General features: G+C 57.0%; 2 protein-coding genes across 2 annotated transcripts; one reads left to right on the top strand and one right to left on the bottom strand.

Annotated features, from left to right (window-relative positions):
* Positions 1-5,593: 5,593 nt before the first annotated feature.
* On the top strand, positions 5,594-13,621 carry OXTR (oxytocin receptor). The gene is made up of 2 exons (XM_051788707.1): positions 5,594-6,772; positions 11,595-13,621. The coding sequence occupies exons 1-2, from the start codon at positions 5,842-5,844 to the stop codon at positions 11,834-11,836; spliced, it is 1,173 nt and encodes a 390-aa protein (XP_051644667.1). The 5' UTR covers positions 5,594-5,841; the 3' UTR covers positions 11,837-13,621.
* Positions 13,622-13,939: 318 nt separating this feature from the next.
* On the bottom strand, positions 13,940-19,346 carry CAV3 (caveolin 3). The gene is made up of 2 exons (XM_051788723.1): positions 19,083-19,346; positions 13,940-16,043 (listed from the first exon to the last, which is right to left on the bottom strand). Exons 1-2 carry the CDS (start codon positions 19,194-19,196, stop codon positions 15,702-15,704), a joined length of 456 nt encoding a protein of 151 aa, XP_051644683.1. The 5' UTR covers positions 19,197-19,346; the 3' UTR covers positions 13,940-15,701.
* Between the last annotated feature and the right edge of the window lie 2,110 nt (positions 19,347-21,456).

The raw sequence follows: 21,456 nt of genomic DNA on the forward strand, positions 1-21,456 counted from the left end.
CTTGGCAGTAGCTGGGTGATCCATACCTTTGGCTATGGAAATGTTTAGTTAATATCTAAAATTCCAGGAGATGATGCTCAGTGTGTCCCTTGGTTCCTGGGGTGTGCAGGTCCCATGAGACCTACTGTTGCTGCAGGTGTGAATCCCAGTGCTGTGGGTATGGCTGCCTGGGAACAGGGCACTGCATCTCACTGTGTCTGGTTTGCTTTTCATTCCTCCTGTTTGGTGAGTGACATTTCAGGGCAGCTGAAATGAACAGCCTGAAGTTACTCACAAATACAGTAAACCCCCCCAAAATAGTAAAGTCATTATATAATATCTCCCAACAGCTGAATCTGAATCCTCTTTGTTAAAAACTGTATGGATTCATGTTTGTATTTGACCAGCTTGTTATTCCCAGGGTCTGTGCAGGCTCCATTGGTTTTTATGGCTTTGAGGCTGTAACAGGATGAAGTGAGAAACATTTTAGCACAAACAGCTCCCTGTACGGACCCAGTTCCTCAGGGAGGTGCCTGGGGAGAGCCTTGTCACCCTTTCAGTGGTTGGATGTGGCCTGTGTGCAGCAGGGGGGTGGGAGCAGGGGGGATTCCCTGTGGAAATCACAGACCTCTACCCTGTGAGGGTCTGCCCCAGCCTGAATGGGACTTTCTGAATGGTAGGATCAGTGTGGATTAAGGGATCAGTGGGATCCAGAGTCTGCTTTGGTTTAAATGGCTTTAAGCTCATGGATTTGATGGCAGCACTGCTGCCATAGCCCAGGTGAGATCCCCGGGCCTCGGGGCAGGAGGTGCATCCCACTGCACTCTGGGCACCAGGTGAAACCCAGTGTGTCTCCAGAGGCTCCAAGGCTTCCCTTAGGGTGCCAGTGGTGATGGTATAGAAATGGTACTGGCTTAATGCCAAGAAATTCAGGCTCTTTTTGCAGACATTCTGTCCCAAAGCTGGGTGAGCCTGAGCCGGGCTCCAGCGCTGGTGTGGGCAGGAGGCCACTGGGGCAGGGGCTGACACATTTCAGTGAGTTGGGGATTTCTTCGAAGGAAGTGGTTTGAATCCCATGAACCTTTCAGGGACATGATGTGAAGGGATCTTTAACACTGAGTTCCTTGAGTAAGTTCAGCGTGTTCCCAGATAAACAAAAAGAAGGGAACAGAAGAAATGATCTTGGAAATTCTTTCTGCTGTGAATGCTGTCTAGAGCTCGAGGCTTCAGGTTCCAAGTTGTTCCTCCCTTCTCCACATACAAGGTGGCTTCGCCAGCTCCTTTTCTCCTTCCAGTGACTCAGTTTCCAGAACCTCCCCCAGCCATGGCCCAGCCCTGCACAGAGCTCAGGCAGTGGGGTCATGTGCTGGGGCAGAAATGCTGGGACTGACCATGGGCTGCAGTTGTACTTTTCATTTTTTATTTACTGTGATCAATCTGAGGACTAGTTTTGCCTTTTGATTTTTTTTTCTTTCTTAACTAACAGAAAGAATTACCACTGCCAGAGCACAGTTCAGGTGGGTGATGTGATGGGTGACACGACATTATCCAGGAGTGTAACTGTGTTAACCCAGTCCACACAGCATGTTCAGATGGAGGTATGTTACCACTGATAAGTGAACTCAGTAACACAATGAGTTTTGAGTAAGTTTTGGGTCCACATAATTCTGTGCATTGCTGGTATTTCCATGGTTTGTCTCCAAAGCCTTATTGCCTTCAGTACAGAACATTTTACAATATTGACTCTGTATTCCTCTGGAAATCAGCACAACCAGCTGGTGAGCCATGGAGAAAGCTGATATCTGACTTGGGGATTTAATCATGTGCACATTTAAGGAAGACACAGAAAACTTGTAATTTACTCTGGCCTTCGTGTGTTCCCAGGCCTCACATAAGGCCCAGAGCCCTCACAGCTCTGTGTTCCACACAGAGACACCTCCTCCAGGAAGGTGTGTGTGTGAGACTGCTCATCTCTGTGGTTCTAGTGAATTTACCAAAATTGGCCTTCTTGCAGGCTGAGTGCAGCACGTGAGGACTAGGACAATTTCTAGGATAAAGAGAAATTCCCATGCCAGAGCAGCCAGATAAAATATCCCAGCTCTGCAGCCTGCAGTGCCTGCTGTGGGCCACAGCCACACACAGGAGTTCATGGGTAGCTGCAGCTCCATCTGCAAAGCCATGGCCTGGCCTTGACGTTTTGCCAGACCTCTTGTGTCATGGGGACCGTAAAGTTGGGATTCCAGATAGCTATTGGAAAAACAGCTATTTCAGATTCAGCAGTGAACCAACATGCAATTAAATTTAGCTTTATGTAGTGTTTGTGCTTTTGATTATCCCAAAGCATGTGTTTTTAAAATAAGAATGTTTCCAGCTCTATGGCATCCCTGAATGTTTAAAGCTGGAAGGAGCAGGGGATGACTCAGAAAACCCTCTGATTCTCACAGGATTCTTTACTTTAAAGTCACGTGTTTGGGTTTTAGTTGTGGGGCAACTGCAGCTTTGCCTGAATAAGGACCGAGGGGTTACAGGGGACCATGAGCATCTCTGGCTGCTGGGGGCCAGTGCCCAGACCCGACAGGATCACCCAGGGAAGGGCACCAGGAGCTGGTTGTCCTGAGCTCCCACATCCCATTTGGTGTAGGTGGCACATTTTGCCATGGCAATTCCCTCCACTCTCTTCCCACTACAGAGGAAGGGAAGGGCATTAAAACCTTATGGCTGGATCCTTTTATCTGACCCTGACCAGACTCAGCCATGGCCACCCAAAGCCCATGGAGAGGGTCCATGGGGCCAAGCTCCAGCCGTGGGGCTGCCTCCCCACCATTGCTGTGCCTGGGGCTGTGCCAGTGCAGCAATGACCTTGTGTTCAGAAGTGCCACTTTCTGAGCCCCTCATGGGTTTAATACTGGGTAATTTATGTGAGAAAAGTGACATATGGAGAGAATGATTAAACCTTGTCTGTCTCCTCTTCTGCTATGAGGGAACCCCCAGCAGTCTGGCTCCAGTGCTGGCTTCCAGTAGCAGAACCAAACCTGTCCCACAGTCGAACATGCAGCAGGCAGCAACTGCACCCAATGAGCAGTAAAGCATTTTAATGTCACCCAGTGACAGTGTTATTGTCCTCGTGGGCTGGGAGGCTGGACTGGCTGGCTGGCTCCAGGAGCTGCAGCCAACCTGGGCCCGGGCCAGCGTTAATTGCCCAAATTAATGTGTGTCGGGGCTGTGAGTTCCTGGGGCAGGTAACAGTCCTTGCAGTTGCAGGGGGAGTTCCTTTTTTTTCTTAGCAGTTTGAGATCTGGGATGAAATAAGGCAGGACCTTGGCTGGGAGTGCCATGGAAGGGGGATTTCTGGGACCCCTTGATCCTTGCAGCCTGCCCTGGGCAGGGGCACCATCTAAAGCACAACCCTGTGTCCAGAGCACCATGTGGACCTGACTGAAGCTGATGGGGACAGGGGTGAGGTTCAGCCCTGCAGGGTCCCTGTCCTGCTGTCCTGGCACTGCGGGGCTTGGCTGTGCCTGGAGCATCCAGGCCCAGGCTCCCACGGCACTGCTCCCACCCGGCTCAGTCCCTGCCCCTGAGCATGGAGCCCAGGCTGGAGCCAAGCACTTACAGTAAAACTAATGAACCCCTTCCATGGCTTGGCCTTTTAACCCCAAATTTCAGTCCCCAGGCATGTGACCCTTCACCTTGCCTGCGAGCACTCGTGCACTCCGGGTCAGCACAGAGCATGCCAGAGAACATGGCCCTGGGAGTGCGTGGCATTGGCACAGGGAGAAACAGGATGAATCCTTGGAGAGCTCTTCCCCAGCTGAGCACCTGTGACTGGCTGCTGAAATCAAATGTATTTCACAGTTACAACCACCCTGGAGGTGCTCTGCTGCCACGTGTAGGAGCTGCACAAGGGGCAGGGGGCTCCTTCCTGGCAGTTCAGGTCTGGTCTGAAGGAGCTGGGCTCTGTGCAGCTGTGAGTGACACCTCCTCCAAGGCCAAAGAGGAGCGATGGCTGCTCTGCCTCACCTGAGGCAGCATCTCACCGTGCTGCCACCCCACCTGGGTCCTCAAGCACATTTCCATCCCTCGGTGCCTGCGAGATGCTCAACGAGCCACGCAGAAGCCAAGGGCAAACCTCTCCTTGCCTCCACTGGAGCCACGGTTTTACCCCAGTCACGTCCTCCTCCAGAGCTCTCCCAAAAAAGGCAGAACAATGAAAAAAGCATTGCACATGGTGAGCCGTGATCCACAGCGATTCCCACAGCAGTTTTATTGCCTGAAGGAGGAAGAACGTGAACCCTGGAGGGAAGAACTTGCCAAAGTATTTAAGATTTCTACATCCTGCATGCAGCTAAAGGTTCCCAAAAATCTTTAAAAATAACTGCAGGGATATTTGTTCAGGGCCTAAGGCTGGGCTGAGCAGGATTTGAGATGTGGCTTTAGAGCAGGGGCATGGGGGTGATGCTGGGGGCCTTCAGGGCCAGACCAGGCAGGTCCCTGCTGGCTGGGACACCTTTTTGGTTTGAGGGTCTGGGAGTGACTCAGTGGCAGCTGCCACTGGGCTGAGGGGGGGCTGGGTGGGTTTGATGCTTCTCTGAACATCCCACCTGCACTCTTAGGTCCCTTGTAGAGAGCCTGAAAACAGGGAAAACCAGTGAACTGTGCTAATGAGCTGGTGGCAAATGGTGTCACAGAGCCACCTCTCCTTCTTTTATAGAAATAATACTCTGAAATAATCCTCCTGAAAGAAAGGTGAAGTTGTTGGTGGATGTTTTAACTGCCAAGTGACCGATGCACACGCCTGCTCCTTGGACGAGGCTGGGCTGGAAGATACTGGGGGACATTATCTGCGGGTCCTGCGACGGCAGCTCCAGCGGGACAGGGCTGTGCTGGGGGTGAGCCTGGGACGGGGGAGATGAGCCCGGAGCGGGGAGATGAGCCTGGTGAGCGTTCTCCCGCCCCGCTGCCTGCCCGGTGCCGGGAGGTCTCTGTGCTGTCGGGCGCTGGCGGCCCCCGGGGCTCTGCCTGCCCCGCTGCCCCGGACCCCGCCCGGCACCGCGGCCGCTCCTCCGCTCCCCGCTCCGGGCACGGCCGGAGGCGGGCGGGAGATGGGCTGTGCGGGAACCGGGGCTGCGGGGGGACCGGGGCTGTGCGGGAACCGGGGCTGCGGGGGGACCGGGGCTGTGCGGGAACCGGGGCTGCGGGGGGACCGGGGCTGTGCGGGAACCGGGGCTGCGGGGGGACCGGGGCTGTGCGGGAGAGGGGCTGCGGGGAAACGGGGCTGTGTAGGGTAACGGGGCTGCCCGGGGATGACGGGACTGCCCGGGGGCCGCCGGTCGAGCGGGACCGGCCCCCGCCCCGCCGCGGCCGCGCTCCGGAGAGGGCGGGGGGAAGATGCTGAGGCGGGTCCGGGTGCGGGGCCAGCGGCTGCGGGCGGACCCCGAGGGGCCGCGCCGGGACCCGCCTCTCCCCACCGCCCCCGCCGCTCGTCCGGCCCCTGCGCCGGGGCTTGTGGCGGGGCAGGGGCCGGCGGAGACGGCGAGTGCCCGGGGAGGGGACAGGGAGGAGCCGCGGGGAGCCGCCACCCCACGGACGGGGACAGGGACAGGGATGAGGACCGGGACCGCAGGGCAGAGAGAGCGACACGGCCGGGAGGGGACACGCAGGGGACACGGAGCGGGGCAACACGGAGAGCGGGTGGGATATTGAGAGCCGAGGGGACACGAAGCACCGTGACGGGGACACGGCGAGAGAGCGGCGGGGACACCCGGCTGCCGCAGAGGGACGCGGTCGGTAGAGGCTCTGCCCACCCTCTGCCCCCTCTCTGCCCCCTTCCCGCCCCAGGCTCGATGCGGGCCGGCGCTGGCCATGGAGAAGCTGTACCTGGCGGGGAGCAGCGCCTGGACCATCAACAGCTCCCTGGGGAACGGCAGCCTCCGGCTGGAGAACCAGAGCGCCGGCAGGAACAGCACCGCCGACCCCCTGAAGAGGAACGAGGACATGGCCAAGGTGGAGGTGACGGTCCTGTGCCTCATCCTGTTCCTCGCCCTGACCGGCAACCTGTGCGTGCTGCTGGCCATCCACACCACCCGCCACAAGCACTCCCGCATGTACTTCTTCATGAAGCACCTGAGCATCGCTGACCTGGTCGTGGCCATCTTCCAGGTGCTGCCCCAGCTCATCTGGGACATCACCTTCAGGTTCTACGGGCCAGATTTCCTCTGCCGCTTGATCAAGTACTTGCAGGTAGTGGGGATGTTTGCTTCCACCTACATGCTCCTGCTCATGTCCCTGGACCGGTGCTTGGCCATCTGTCAGCCGCTGAGGTCCCTGCACAGGAGAGCTGACCGGGTCTCTGTCCTCCTCACCTGGCTGCTGTGCCTGCTGGTCAGCATCCCTCAGATCCACATATTTTCTCTCAGGGATGTGGGGAATGGGGTTTATGACTGTTGGGCAGATTTCATCCAGCCCTGGGGACCGAAAGCCTATGTCACTTGGATCACCCTCATGGTCTACATCATCCCTGTGTTGATGCTGAGTGTCTGCTATGGCTTAATCAGCTTCAAAATCTGGCAGAATGTGAAGCTTAAGACGGCTCACGGGCCCAGAGTGGGTCTGGGCTCAGGCTCCTGCAGTGGGATGGTGTTTGCCAGGGTCAGCAGCACCAGGCTCATCTCCAAAGCCAAGATCCGGACAGTCAAAATGACCTTTATCATCGTGCTGGCATTCATAGTGTGCTGGACTCCCTTCTTCTTCGTGCAGATGTGGTCTGTGTGGGACACCAACGCTCCGCAGGAAGGTAAGGCCTCTCCCCTCCCTCGCCCTGCCGTGCCTGGATGGCTCTGCTCGGTGCCCTGGGGACACCCACGGTGGAAACTCTGCTCCAAACTGGGTTTTGGGACAGGGAGGGAGATGGGAGAAAGTCCTGAACGTGGGTAAGCCCCCTGACAGGCAGCAGTAGCTGTGCTGGAGCTCCCCTGGGTCAGGGGTTACCTTAACCCTGGCAAATTCAGGGCCACTGTGCTCAGGGGTCAGGCTGCATGGGTGGTGGTGGCTGTCCCTGGGTGGTGGCTGTCCCTGGGTGGTGGCTGCCCCCAGGTGCTGCTCTCAGCTCTCATGGAGCCACCCTGGGGTCTCTGGAGATTCACTGGCCACACTGGGTGCCGGGGCACGCTGGGGACTGTGTGGGAGCTCAGGAGAAGGCTGCACAGCCCGACTTCCCTCCCTTTGCTGTATTGTTTTCTCCTCACTGACTTCTTTGCTTTCTGCTCCTTTGCCCTCTTCTCCCCCTCCTCCTGCTCCACACACCCCGGGACTGCACTGCTGTTCTTTCGCCTCTGACTGGAGCACGGTTCCCACAGAAAGCCTCTGATTAATGGGCAGAGCCTTTTCCTAAAAGATGTGGTGTCAGGATTTGCCATTTCTTGTAGCTGGGCTGGCTGCTCCTGTCATCCTGGAGGTTGCAGGTAGAATAAAGCATATCCCCCTCCCTGGTCTGACCCGGCTGGGTCTGTGCAGGTCTGTGCTGTCCCCCAGCAGAGCTCCCCGCTGCTCCCTCTGCCCCTGCAGGGAGAGCCACGCAGGAGAGCTGAAACTAAAACTCTGCACAACTTTGTGAGGTAGGAGAAAGGACAGAAAAGTGTATTCGGGGATGAGAACTCCTTGGATAGACTGACCTGGGCTCAACAGAAATACCCGGTCTGGGGATGCCGAGGAGTGAGGAGGAGCTGCTCCCTGCCAGCCCCAGAGCCCTGCCGTGGCACAGGGCTGTGCAGTGGGGGCACAGCTGCTCCCAGAGCCCAGCCCCTCACACCGGCCACTCTGCCCTTCCTCAATCCTACTCCAGTTGTACCGTGCTCTGTGGAAAACCCAGTGTCTCCTGCAACCTGTGCACATCTCTTCCCCCTGGGCCAAACTGACTGAGAGCCAGAACCAGGCTGTCTTGTTCTGCCTCTCTGCTTCTCTCTGATCCTTTTATTTTGGAAGTGGAGTGTGGCTTTTTGAACCCCCTGGATGCTCCAGGCAGCCGGCCCTGGGTTTTCTGCCTGATTTAGGCTGATCAAAACTCGAGTTCCTGGATGGGCCCTGGGGTGAAACGCTGGCTCTCTCGTGCTGTATTTCAATCCTGCAGTCTCAAGGGCTTCCCCTTCCTCAGCAGCACCCACACCTTCCCAGCACCCAAACCTTCCCAGCACCCAAACCTTCCCAGCACCCCAACCTCTGCTGCTTTACTGACCCTGCAGTGGAGCGGCGGTGGATGAGATGTTTGCCCATCCCAGCCTGCCTGCTGCACCGGGAAACATCCCTTGCTTACCCTGTGCCAGTGGCTTTGTGTTCCCTTTCCCTTTCCCATTCCCTTTCCCCTTCCATTTTCTTTTCCCTTTCCATTTTCTTTTCCCTTTTCTTTCCTTCTTTGCTTTGAGGTATCAAGGGAAGCTCCAGCCCCACTGAACTGTACCACACTCCCCTCTCCATGTTCCTGTGGCCAGGCAGCCCGTGGCTGCGACACAGGGTGGGAGCTCTGCCAGGGCACTTGATGAAGGTTTTCGTGGCATGGGGAGGAAAAGCCTGGGGGGGGGGGTTATTGTGGATAGCAAGTGCTGGAAGACCCCAGCCCTTCCTCCCATGCCCTCCTCCTCACTGGCTGCCCAGAGGCATGAGAGAGGTGGCAGGGTCAGACCTCTCTGCAGAGGATAAGGACTTTGCCTGCAGCATTCCCATAACTTTGCCTTGATCTCAGATCCCCTCCCTTTGCCAAGGCTTGGGTGCTGTGGCTGGGCAGCATGGCAGGTGCTGGAGAGGTGGTGGGAAGGGATTGTGGCTGTTCCTCACCTCAGAGCTGTGTGGGCACAGGGCAGGGAGGGCAGGGCAGAGGCAGGGAGGGGGTTGCTGGGTGGCAGTGGGGGCACGCTGCACCAGGGGCTGACCAGCACATCCCACAGGCTGGGGAGGGAAGTCACCTCCTTAGAAGATGTTTAGCTTTCTCCACACAGGATGTCAAACAGTCTCCCTGGTGAGGGAAGGTCTGTTTGTACCTGACTGAGCCCTGATGAGGGGCTGAGCAGGGGCCCTGCTGTCCTGAGCCTCCCGGAGTGTGACGAGCCGCAGAGCTCAGGCAGGAGCAGTGGGATGCAAAGTGCTTGGTCTGTCCTGGGTGAAACCCCGACACTGCTGGGGGCTGGGTTCCCACCTCGGCAGGATGCCATCAGCTGCATGTGCAGGGTGAGAGATCAGGCTGCAAAGAGAACAAGGGCAGTGCCCTCCTTTCCTCGGCAGCGAGGGGAGAACCAGGGAGGGCTCACCCTGCTGCCTCTGGCCTCTCTGCAGCTGCTTTCCTCACTTCCATAGAACAATGTCCATAAACCAAGGCAAGGGCAGCAGGGGGCTGCAGCCCTGCCCAGGTGGGCGGCAGGATGGGGCTGGTCCCTGGCTGCTGCCCCACCACCGGCCCCTGCACCCTGGGACCGTGGAGCTCCCAGGTCTGGCAGCTCCTCTGTGTTCCTTCCCCGTGGCTGATGGGGCAGACGAAGGTTCCTAAACGTGAGCACCCAGCTCCTCGGAGCCCAGCTGCACTGCCAGGCTCGTGGGGCTGCTGTGTGCCTGGGAAGGGCTGGGGCGTGTCAGCCTGACGCTGTGTCCCTGTGCCAGGCAGTGCGATCCCCTCCTTAGGTGACCACACACACTCACAGCCTCTGTAGGGTGGGTTGGAGCCACACGTCACATCCAGGTGGCAGTTTAGGCACCTGGGGTCCTCCACAGGCCACAGGTTGGAAGGAGGTTCCTGCTGCACACACCTTCCAGGGAACACACACGGCATTCTGAGCTCGGAGTCAGAGCTGGCTCAAGGCACTCGGGAGGGAACAGCGAGGCTGTCAAGTGCTGTGACCCTTGTATCGTTCCCTTCATCTCGGGGTCTGGTGCCCTGACATGTGGGCTGGGAGTGATGGCCTGTGTCAGTGTGTGGGAATTAGGAAGCCTTCCTCATCCCATCCCATCCCATCCCATCCCATCCCATCCCATCCCATCCCATCCCATCCCATCCCATCCCATCCCATCCCATCCCATCCCACTCCTGTACTGAGTGTTTGCAGCAGAGCCCCCACAGCCCTGCCAGGGCACAGCCTCCACCTCTGCCCACCCCTCTGGGCACCCCCAGCCTGGAGTGGGGAATATGGGGAGAGGAAACATCCCTGAGGGGCAGAGCTTGCTGATTGCAGCACCCCTCGGGAATCTCCAGTGTTCCAGACAGAGAGGGGACCAATCCACCCTCTGGACATGCCCTGCAGTGAGCTCCCTGAAATTCAATTTGCCTCCTGCAGAAAGGGAAGAGCTGAGTCAGCCTGGCTGGATGTTTTTAAGTGGATAGAAATGCTGTGATGTATTTCAGGTCTTGTGCCTGGGATTTGTAGCCATTCCCCATGGAATTATTTTAGCATATGCTTGAAATTAAAAGTGGTTGGAGCAGACATCACTAGAGCAGAAATTATGCATCCATTGGCTAAAAGTGAATTTGGAAGCATCCATTGGCTAAAAGTGAATTTGGAAGCATTTGTATTCACACTTCTTCACTAGTTTAAAAACTGCCAGTGGATTTTTGCAGAGACAGGAAGGGACCAGGAACAGCCAAACCATCATGTGTGTCCTCACTGCTGGCACTTCCCTGGGAGCAGAGGAGCTGAAGAGATGGGCTGGAAGATGGGGAGCAGGATGAAGGCTCCATCCCTGCCTGCAGCCACCTCACTCAGGGGCTGTCCCACCTTGTCCTGCTGCCATGGGAGGTGCCAGTCCCACCGTCCCCTTGTCACAGGAGGTCCTGATCCAGCCTCTCAGGTGGGACAGTTGGTACTTTGTGCTCTGGGGACAGAGAGCAGCAACCAGAGATTTGATGTCCTGGAACTGCACTGCCACCATCCTTCTGGTCTCAAATGCCACCCCTGTGGCCAGGAGCCATTGCCAGGCTCCTGGACTTTGTTCCTGGTGTGGGAATGGCTGTCACCTCTCTTGGCAGAGTGCAGTGTGAGAAAAAATTAATTTTGGGGAAAGAAAGATGCTGTGGGAGGTCCAGGCAAAAGGGCTCAGACAGGGCACTGTTGTGCCAGTCAGGGTTTGGCAGCAGGAACAGCCCAGGAGCAGGGGGTACCCTGGGCTGGGCAAGCGTGGCTGCCACATGGCCTGAGTGGGTGGAAGCTGCTTGTCTGCCCCAAACTGGCTGCTGGGGGTGGGTGGGGGAAATGACCCACCGGCTCTTCCTGCTCCCGGTCCTGCTCTTTGCCATGGCAAGTGCAAGGGCCACGTTCCCTTTCTCTGGCTTTGGGCACTGTAGAGGCAGATTGTGCAGGTGCTGCTGGGGGCACCTCTGCCTCCCGGCCAGGCATTCCAGGGCAATGCTGGGCAGGCGGCAGCGCCGGAGCAGAACAGGAAATGCAGCTTTTTTTGTGAAAAACCTAAACCCAGTATGCTTCAACCGAGGCTTTCCTCCCCCTACGGATTTATCAGCTCTCCCTTCCCGCCGTGGTGTTCCTGCAGGGAGGGAGGCACATCCCGGGCTGGGGAGGGGTGTCGTGGTGCCGGCAGGGCTGGGGCTCTCGGTGCCGTGCCCTGACGCTGCCTCTGCCCTGCAGCCTCCCCGTTCATCATCGCCATGCTCCTGGCCAGCCTCAACAGCTGCTGCAACCCCTGGATCTACATGCTCTACACCGGCCACCTCTTCCACGACCTGATGCGGCGCTTCCTCTGCTGCTCCACGCGCTACCTGAAGTCGCAGCCGGCGTGTGACCTGAGCAAGAAGAGCAACTCCTCCTCCTTCGTCCTCAGCTGCAGGAGCACGAGCCAGAGGAGCTTCGCTCACCCATCCACGACGTGAGGCATCGCCAGCCGGGACCTTGTGCCGCCAACTTGCTGCTTCCAGAGCTTCCCTGCGGAAAACTGGGACCCGGACGTGCTGGGGGATCTGTATAAATAGGTGTATATATGTCTGTAAGCATGTACAGCAGGCGTTATTTAACTGAGACAGCAGTGGGGGAGGAATTCTGTGTCCAGGTTTCAGCACTGCCTGGATTGGACACCAGGAATCTGCTCCTGAGCCCCAAACTTCAACATCGGCGGCTTGTGGGTGCCACTGGGAGGGACAGGTTTTGCCCCAAGTGAGCCCACGCTGCTGGGGCAGCTGCACTGCATCCCTGTTGGATGGAAGGGGCTGCAGCACAGGGTCATGGGGACGCTGTGGGGACACGGGGGTGGCACAGGTGATGGGTGCCACCTCTAGTACATGATTGGGCACTGTCCTCCCTCCACCTGATCCTGTGGGATCCCGTGGGATGCCAGTGCCTGGCACTGTGCTCTCAGCACAGATACACTTGCTTCACTTGCAGCCTGTGGGGCAGAGGCAGCCCCACCCCTGCATCCCTGCATCCCTGCATCCCTGCATCCCTGCATCCCTGCATCCCTGCATCTCTGCATCCCTGCATCCCTGCATCCCTGCATCCCTGCACTGTGCCAGCCCTGCTCCCCTGCCCACGGGCACAGAGCAGGGCACTCCTGGGGGCAGTGGGGACCAGCTTCACAGGCCACAGTGCTGTGGCCTGGGGATCCCTCCCCCAGCTCTGCTCCCTATGCCCAGCGAGGCTGTGCAGGAGTTTGGAGGAGCCTGGAGTGGGCATGGCTGGGGCCATGGGTGTGGGCAGTAATGCCAGGCCGAGTGTGCTCAGCAGCTTCTCTGTGGCAGGTGTGTGGGATCCGAGCTGGGCTCTGTGGGGCTGTGACAGGACACTCCTGTTGAGTCCCCGAGGCCGGGGTTTGCTCTGGGGTCACCACACATCCCACGGAGTCTCCCACCATTCCAGTGCCATTGCTTTACTCTGTAACACACAGGGCATGCTCACAGCATGGATTTTTATTGTTACCAAATATTGTAAATAAAGTTTTCTGACTGTGTCTGTGGAAAGCAGGAGGGAGGTGTGGGAGGAGCATCAGGCTTAGAGAAGGAAGGGCCCCGATGGGAAGGAAGGGGCTGTAACACAACAGCCAGGTGTGCTCAGCACAGCGACAGCACCACCTGTGGAGCACTGTCTGAGCACTGGGATCTGTGCCTGTGGAGCACTGTCTGAGCACTGGGATCTGTGCCTGTGGAGCACTGTCTGAGCACTGGGATCTGTGCCTGTGGAGCACTGTCTGAGCACTGGGATCTGCACACCCCAACGTTCCCCAGCACGGAGCTGGAGAGGGACACAGCTGGGGACAGGCAGCTCTCAAAGGGTGATGTGATCTGGGTTTTCATGTTGGGAATTAATATGAAAAATGCATTTAAAAGTGTCCTTTATTTTTTCACTGTCACCAGCAGGTGCATTTGCACCTTTCCTATCCTGATATCCCTTCGATTTTTTTGTGGGAGCTCTAAGTGAGCTCTCAGCACTTTTGCTGACTGGTATAAATCCTTAGGACACTATACAGCATTTTCCTCCTACGTTCACCTTCTTTCTCCTTGAGAGTCACTAACTCTTGCACAAAACAAGGAATAGGGTCCCCTTTTCTTGTGAATCTGGGGGCCGGTGCTCCCTCCATCTGCCAAGGACTAGAGGGAACATGGCAGTAGGTGTTACCGGGATGGATGCCCCGAGCAGAGGGGGAGATTTGGGAGAGGCAGGGAGTTGCCCTGCAGCAGTGGCTGGGCTCAGGCAGGGCCGTGCCCCAGGCCTGTGGTGCTGTGCTCTGTGACTGAGCAGAGCTGCAGGCAGGGACAGGGGGAGCAGCTGCGGGTGTGCCCCGGGGAAGGATGCTGAATGCATTGCCAAAAAGCTTTTCAGGAGGGTTGAAAGTGAAGCAGAGCTGCTGACAGGTGAGCAGTGTGTGTTCCACGTGCGGGGACCCCAGAGAGCACTGCGGTGGGGACATCAGCATTTTGTGGCTTTTGGGACTCAGGTTGTGAACTACTAGAACAAAAAAAATTAAAAGTAGTATAATCCCATAATATAATTGATTTGGATTAATTTTATTCCCACAGAAAAGCTTCTAAAAATGCTCAAGGTAAAGTGGTTTTGGAGACTTTTTTCCCCCCTACAAATACCTAAATATCTTTTTTCTTTCTGAAGCACTCAATCCATCTCAGTCCTGGGTGTTGCTGGAGCATGGGTGCCATATTGCTATGAAATAATGGCAGTGCACAATCCCAAACCCTTGGAAGAGGTCCAGTAGAGAACCTGGCTCCTTCTTGTCCTTGGCATGGCACTAGGGGAGTCTTTGGCTCCAACTCTTTGTTGGAAGCCAAGGAAAAGAGCACATAGATACAATTGAGAACAGCCTCTGAACAATGAGACCTCCTGGGCCCTGGTTCAACAAAGCACTTAAGGCCAGAGCCAAAAGAATGTTCAAGGGCCTCAAATTGAAAGTGTGGCTCTGTCAACTGTCCCTCTGGAAGAGGGACTGACAAATTAATTGACAGCACAAGGGAGGAAATAGCTCTGAATTGGACCTTTTCCCCCTCATCCCCATTTCCCTGGATCCAGAGTGGCCATGTCTGGGTGAAGGATCCTTTCTCTGCTCACCCCACACATCAGGGTGACCCCATGGGATGCTGAGGGAAGGGGCTGGCTGGATGTGATCCCTGTGGGATGCTGAGGGAAGGGGCTGGCTGGATGTGATCCCCTCCTGCCGGGCAGAGCCCAGAGCTTGGCATGGTCCTGCCCCCTGCAGCCTCCATAGCTCCATCCCAGGGCACAGAGCAGAGAGACAGCCCTGACCATGTGGGATAGACACACTGCTGTGGCTGGAGCTTCCCTGACACTGGCTGAGGGTGTGTAGTAAAGATTCTCCCTGAGGAACAAGCCAAAGCTTTGCTTAGAGCCCAGCTTGGTGTCTCTCAAGTGAAGTTCCCAAAAGCCGTGTTCTGCTGCCCTGGCACTGCCCACTGTCCTCCTGGCAGCCCTGGCTTGGGGGGTCAACAGGGCTGTGTTCCACGTGCACTGTCCTGCCCCGGATCCTACCCACAGCGCTTAATGATGCTCCATAATTGAGCACATAATTGAGCACCAAAGTGCCGCAGGTGGGTTTGCAGCTGGTGCAGGCCCAGGCTCAGGTCAGGCTCCCAGAGCAGACACGTGTCACACACTGACTGATCCAGCTCTCAGAGCTTGGCTGACATGCAAACACACACGAGAAAGGTTTGTTTTAGCTGTTCTATCCCTAAAACTTCGGTGTGACAGTTTAACACAGAAGCTCCCACAACAGCAACCGTTTGCAGCAAATAAGAACTCCCGTGTGAGGGTTTGGCAGTGCCATCCCAGCCTGGGGGATGCAGGAGCAGGCACTGTTCATCCTGCAGCTGCAGGCTGTGGCCCAGAGCTGTGGTGCAGGAGGTGCTGCCATCCCTCCTGTGGGACCAGGGTGTGATGCTGTGGGGTCCTGGAGGGCAGAGGGATCTCCCTGGGCTGCTCCCTGAGCCTTGATGGGCTTCTCTTCTCCTTAAGCTGCTGGCTTTGGGATGGAGTAAGAGACAGCTTGGCCTGCCTCCATCTGCAGGGAGCATCCCTGAGAGCCAGCTCTGCCGTGGGGCCCTGCTGTGAGGCACAGTTCCCGTGTCATGGGTGTCCACGTGCAGGTCCTTGGGCAGGGGTATCCACGTGCACAGGTGTCCGTGTGTGCAGGTCCTCACCAGGCACGGGTGCCCCTGTGCCCGAGGGCAGGAAGCCTGCAGGGGAAGGTCGTGTGAGGGCTGTTGGGGCAGCTGTCAGGACCTAAATCTCCTTCCGGAGAGCAACTCGGATGTTGCTGCAGATCTTGGAGAGCGCCTCAAAGAAGGGGTCACAGAAGGTGTGGATGCAGAGGGAGTAGATCCGGCTGACGCACTGGATCTCTATCAGGTAGCTCTTGATGCAGGGCACCACTGCCCAGATGTGGCAGAAGGAGATGAGGGCAAAGAGGAAGCCCCAGACGATGGCCAGGGGGATTCCCAGGACGGCAGAGAGCAGCCGGTAGCACCAGTACTTGCTGACGGTGAAGGTGGTGTAGCTGGCTTTCCAGACGCCGTCGAAGCTGTATGTTCCCACAGGCTCAGCTATCACATCCTCAAAATCCACCTGGGAGGAGAGCAGAGGGAGGTGAGGAGGGCTCGGGGGATCACGGGGGTAAGGAGGGCTCGGGGGATCACAGGGGGTAAGGAGGGCTCAGGGGATCACGGGGGTAAGGAGGGCTCAGGGGATCACGGGGGGTAAGGAGGGCTCGGGGGATCACGGGGGTAAGGAGGGCTCAGGGGATCACGGGGGTAAGGAGGGCTCAGGGGATCACAGGGGCTCCAGTGCAGGGACCATGGTCGGACACAAGGTGGGAGGAGATCCCAAAGGGGGGAGCTGGGGAGGGCGAGGGCTGTGCTGGGGGGACAGATCCCTGCACCCCCCGAGCAAGGGCAAGCACCGGTGCAGCCGAGAGTCCCTGCCCCTGCAGAGATCCCAGTGGGACGTGGCTCAGGGCTCCTGGCACTGCCCATTCTCAGCCCGTGGGCAGCACAGTGGTGGCCTTAACCCATGGCATGAGATCCCAGCCCTGCCACAGTCCCTGTCCCACCCCTGAGCTGGGAATGGTGCTCCCAGGTGCTGGGGCCAGGTGGGAGCCCTCGGAACAGGAGCCGTGTGGGGGAGTGTTGGCTGTGGAGGAGGCCAGAGCCCATTCCTGCCCTTTTTTAGCATTCAGGGACATGGGCTGCCTGCTCAGCAGGAAGGTGTTTGTGCTAATAAAAATCCATCAGCCCTCTGGATTTACGGATTATTTATTTATACCCGCAGGGATGAGGTGTCCAGTGCTATCCATCCTCATCCCTGCTGGGGAGGGGGAGCTGGGGCTTGGTTCTGCCTTTACAGGGGTAGTGCTGTTTGTGCAGGTACTGGGGGTGTCTTTGAGTGACAAACACTCCCCAGATCCTCTGAACTTTGCACAAAGATCCCCTTGGAGTGTAAGTCACTTCCAGGAAATACATAAGCTGAGCTATTTGTCTTGAAAACCATCCTGGCCTTCCCTTGGGCAGCTGAATGTGTCTGTTTGTGTATTCATGTTAGATTGCAATATCCATTCTGGTTTTGGAAGCACTTTGATCACAAAATCACTCCGCATCATCTTTAATTTCTTGGAGCTGGGAGAAGCATTGGGGTGGATGAGGAATCAGCAGCCCAAACCGCTGGTCCTGGAGTGCTGCCAGCAGCCCCAGAAAGCCCAGGTGTGCTGGAGACTAGCCCAGGTCACTGCCCAGCTGCCTGACAAGCTCATTAGGGATCAATTAACACAGGGAACAGTGGGATATAAGAGCAGAGGCTCTGCAGCAGTGCCCCTTCTGCTGGCATTGCACTGGGAGTGGGTCTGGAGGAGCAGTGGAGGCTGAGGCTCCGACAGCCCTGGATCCTGGGCACTGCCTGGAGGTTCTCAGGGGCCAGCACACACAAGGTACCACTCCTTTACAGAATCATGGAATCATTTAGGGTGGAAAAGCTCCCTTAAGGTCACCAAGTCCAGCCATGGTTTGCTCTGTTGCTGTGCTTGGAAGAGGCTTGTGAAGCTCTGCAAAGCCTCTCTGGCTGATGCCACCATGGTAACAGTCCCAAATTCTGCTTGGTGCTCCGTGATGCTCAAGGTGTTTATCCACGACCAGGTGAGCCCTTCATCTCCCTGCTCTCCTGCTGCCTGCCTCCCTGCCTGCTGTGCTCCAGGTGTGCCATGGTATCCATGTGGGTGTTTGGAGTGTGCCCCTGCCTGCAGGGGAGCGAGGAAGCCCTGGCTGTCCTTTGGGATGCTGTGGAGCAGCAGTGGGCTGAGCTGTGCTCCTGTCCTGGGGCTGGCTCTGCCCTCCCTCCCCAGCCACACTGGCTGGGCTGTTTTACGGTGGAGGAATGCTGGGGAGCCTGAGCTCTGAAAACTTCCAGTGCTGAGGGGGCAGCAGTGTGGCCATGTGAGTGTGTGAGCTTGAAAGGGGTTTTGTGACTTCAGAGATCCTTGAGTGGGAAAAGGCAGGGGTGGGGTGGGGTAAAGAGGCTGGAAGAGGTGGGAGGACTACGGATGGTCAGGAAGGTGCTGCCTTGCTCCCCAGTAGTAGCCAGTGGTGTGTCCAAGCTGGGCTGTAGGTGTGTGTCCCAAAGCTCTGCCTGGCCCTGGGGGGGGCGGCTGAGGGCTGTCCTGCTCACAACAGGGTGGTGCTCCCTTTGCCTGGCACCTTTCCAAGTCCCGGGCCAAGGCTGTGGGATGCAGTGGCACGGAGCAGCACAGATGTGGGACAGTCTGCTGGGAATGTGCTCGGGATCCCGAGGTGTCGGGCAGCTGCCGTGGGCACGGCTCGCGGTGCCAGGGGGGTGCCTGTGGATGGCTGTCACTGTCACAGCTCATCCAGAGGGATTTAATTTGAGCACACCATTGTTGTAGCTGTGACAGGGTTCTAATGCCCAAATGCAGGTTTGTGTTGCACCAGTGCAGTCAAGGTCAAAGCCTGTGTGGGCAGCTCGGTGCACGCTGTCCCTGCTGGTGTGACATCCGCTTCAACCTCTCAAACACAGCTTTAACAAAACCCTTCCACCTCCTCCTGTTCTCCTTTGGGCTGGGATTATCTGTGACACAATTCTAACAGAGCTTAGAGGAAGACCAGGAGTTGGAATGGGAGTTCCTCTTGGTCAGCAAAAGAGGGAGGGATCTGGGGAACTGCTGCACCCCTGGGCTTCCCTGGGGGGGAACAGCCTCCCGCAAACAGGACAACATGCATCAAATGCTGGTACTGAGACTGTTGTGTCTTGATGACCAGCAGCCTTTTTCCAGCATTCCCCTTTAATCACTGATATTTAACTTCTGTGTTATTTTTGGCTCTCTACTTACTGGTACAAAGGAGGGTGTCTCTGTAAAACTGGAGAGCACATTCAAGGAATGGGAAATACGGCATTAATTGGAGCCCACGTGCCACCCACCTGGCATCTGGGTGCCCAGGCAGTAGGGCTGTTACCTTCTAGTAGCCCCGGGGATGGCACCTCTCGGGGCACGTGGACAAGGACTGACAGCCCTGTCTGAGGTCGAGCCACACACAGACCAACATTTGAAACCTCAGTCCCGGTTCCAGCGCCACTCTCCAGCCCCGTGGGGGACAGCCCTACCTTCACCACGTCCTCGTTGATGTGCTTGGGGTCTCTGTTCACCAGGTCGATCTCCTTGGTGTGCTGGTCCTTGATGATGATCCGCTCCTCCAGCTCGGTCCGTTCCTCTGCCATGCTGTCCCGTGCCCGCTCTGCTCCGGAGCCTCGGCAGGGATCTGGGGCTGTGCCGGGGGAGGCCCCGGCCAGGGCAGGGTGGGAGGCACTGCCCCCCCGCCGCCCGCAGCAGCTGCCCTGCACCCCTGGCCCTGCTCCAGGCTAAAATTAATGTCGTGGCTCCTGCGGCTGCCCTGAAGTGTCCCTTAAAGGGGCTTGGCTGGGGACAGCCCCCGCTGCCACCTCAGGGGGATGGCATGTGTGGGGGTGGCTGGTGGCCTTTGGGCCACGGCGGGGGTGGCACTGGGGGCGGGTATGCAGACCCCCTGCCCAGCTGTGCCAGTGGGATTTTCTCCTTGTGTAGGAGTAAAGGTGACCAAACTGGGACAAAAGTCCTCAAAAGCCTGAGAGAAAGTGTTGTTTGAGGAAAATTGTTTACAAACCTGTAAATGAAGGAGCTCAGGGAGACAGGAATCTTGTCTATAAATATTACCCAGAGAAGCCACATTGTCCTGGGATGGCCAGTGAGGCTTGTGGTCCCTCTGGAGCCCAGGAGAAGGCTTGTGGTGTCACCTTGGATGCCTCTGTTTCCAGCTTTTTCAACCAGAGAAACTTGAGGAAATACAAGACATCAACCCACAGATCCATAGTGGTCAGGACACCTCCTCCATGGACACTGCCCACAGTGACAATTAGCATGCCAAAGAAGATACAGCTTGGGTTGTATTTTACTAATAATTCTCAATGTCTTCTGTGTGCTCTTGGCTTTCATGAACTGAAGATTTGTTTAAGAGTAATGGTTTTGTGAAAAAAAAACACAAAATGGGGGTAGAGGAGGTGTAGAGAGGGAAGGATGTTTGGGTCCTTAAGGACAGGTAGAGAGGGAGGGATGGACAAGACTCCTTAAGGAGCCTGAGGTGCCCAAAGCTACTGAGTGTGGAAGCAGCTGCTTCAGAGCCCTTGTGCTCAGCTGGCACTGGGGGGGAAAATATTTTAAGGCAAAAGGCTCTGCTGCCTTCCAAAAACATCAGTGCCTGGGCAGTGCTGTCTTTATCAAACCCATGTGGCTGCATGCCTGGAGCGTTCAGCTTTCACCACTGGGATGGGGCTGTTCCAGACCTTTGATATAATACAGTGTAAAAATGGGATTGGGATCTTTCACTGAGCTGAGAAGTCCAATGTGGTGTTCAGAGGAGTCCAGATGTGTTCATTTTTCCTCTAGAGTTTGTGATAGCAAGGGCCTGGCTGAGTGTGACTGCAGGTCCAAGGCTGCTAGGCTTCTCAAACTCCTTTTTTTCAGTATTTGTTTCTGGTGTCAGGTTGGTGCCTTGATCTGGAAGCTGTTTTTGTTGGCATTTCAGCTCTAGTGGAAGCTGATGTGGTGATGCTCTGGGGTGTGGTACATCTGAAACTGAGGTGAATGCAGCTTTTCAGGGACCTCCCTGACTCCTGTGGGGAGAGAAAGGGCAGAACTGTGGTGGGCAAGTAACAATGTGAACTCATGGGATCCTGCAAAGGCACAGGGGGCACCTATGGAGAGGGGACAAACTCTGGAAAGGGATATGACTGTGGGGCTGTGGGTGTAGATCTGGGCAGGTTGTTTCTGGAGAGAAATGCCCCCGTCCTGGGCAAAAGGATACTAGAAAACCCTTTGGCAGCACTGGTTCCATATCCCTGCACCTCCCTCTGCTTCTACACGGCGGCTGGAAGAGCCCAAACCCAGGGTGGGCTGGTGGTGGAGATAAAACCTCTCCACGCTCCAAAGCTTTGGGCAGCAGCTCCAAGGCCAGACCCGTTCCCTCCTGGCTGTGTCCTCTGTCAGAGCCCTGTGGCCCCAACTGCTCGATGGCTCAGCTCTTCAGGACAGATTGTGAAGGATGTTTTCGCAAAATCAGCTGTTTTCCACAGTCTGGGAGCCCAGGAATGTGCTCTGGAGCGAGCAGAGCTGAGTGCGTGCGGATCTGTGGGCAGGGCAAGGCCTTGGCCAGGAGCCAGCGCCGAATTTAGGAGGCACAGCTGCTCTGCAGGGCTGGCCTGGACAGGGGAAGTGAGACAGGAGGCTCCGCTGATTTTCCTGGCCTGTCCCACCTGGAAGGCTTTGCCCAGGAGGGAGGGGCTGGGTGCCTGCCCTGCCCGTGGTCGGGGGGCTCAGCTGGCTGCCCCTCCCCGGGGTGTGCAGGGAACAGCAGTGCAGTGCTGGGGGCAGTGGGGGCTCCCCTGCCCCTGGCTCCGGGTGGGATTTCTGATGGCATGAGTCACTGGCTGTCTTTAGGCTGGGCTG

The sequence above is a fragment of the Manacus candei genome, unplaced genomic scaffold (assembly GCF_025592945.1).
Source record: "Manacus candei isolate 608988 ecotype Guabito, Panama unplaced genomic scaffold, ASM2559294v1 h1tg000025l, whole genome shotgun sequence".
Lineage (NCBI taxonomy): Eukaryota > Metazoa > Chordata > Aves > Passeriformes > Pipridae > Manacus > Manacus candei.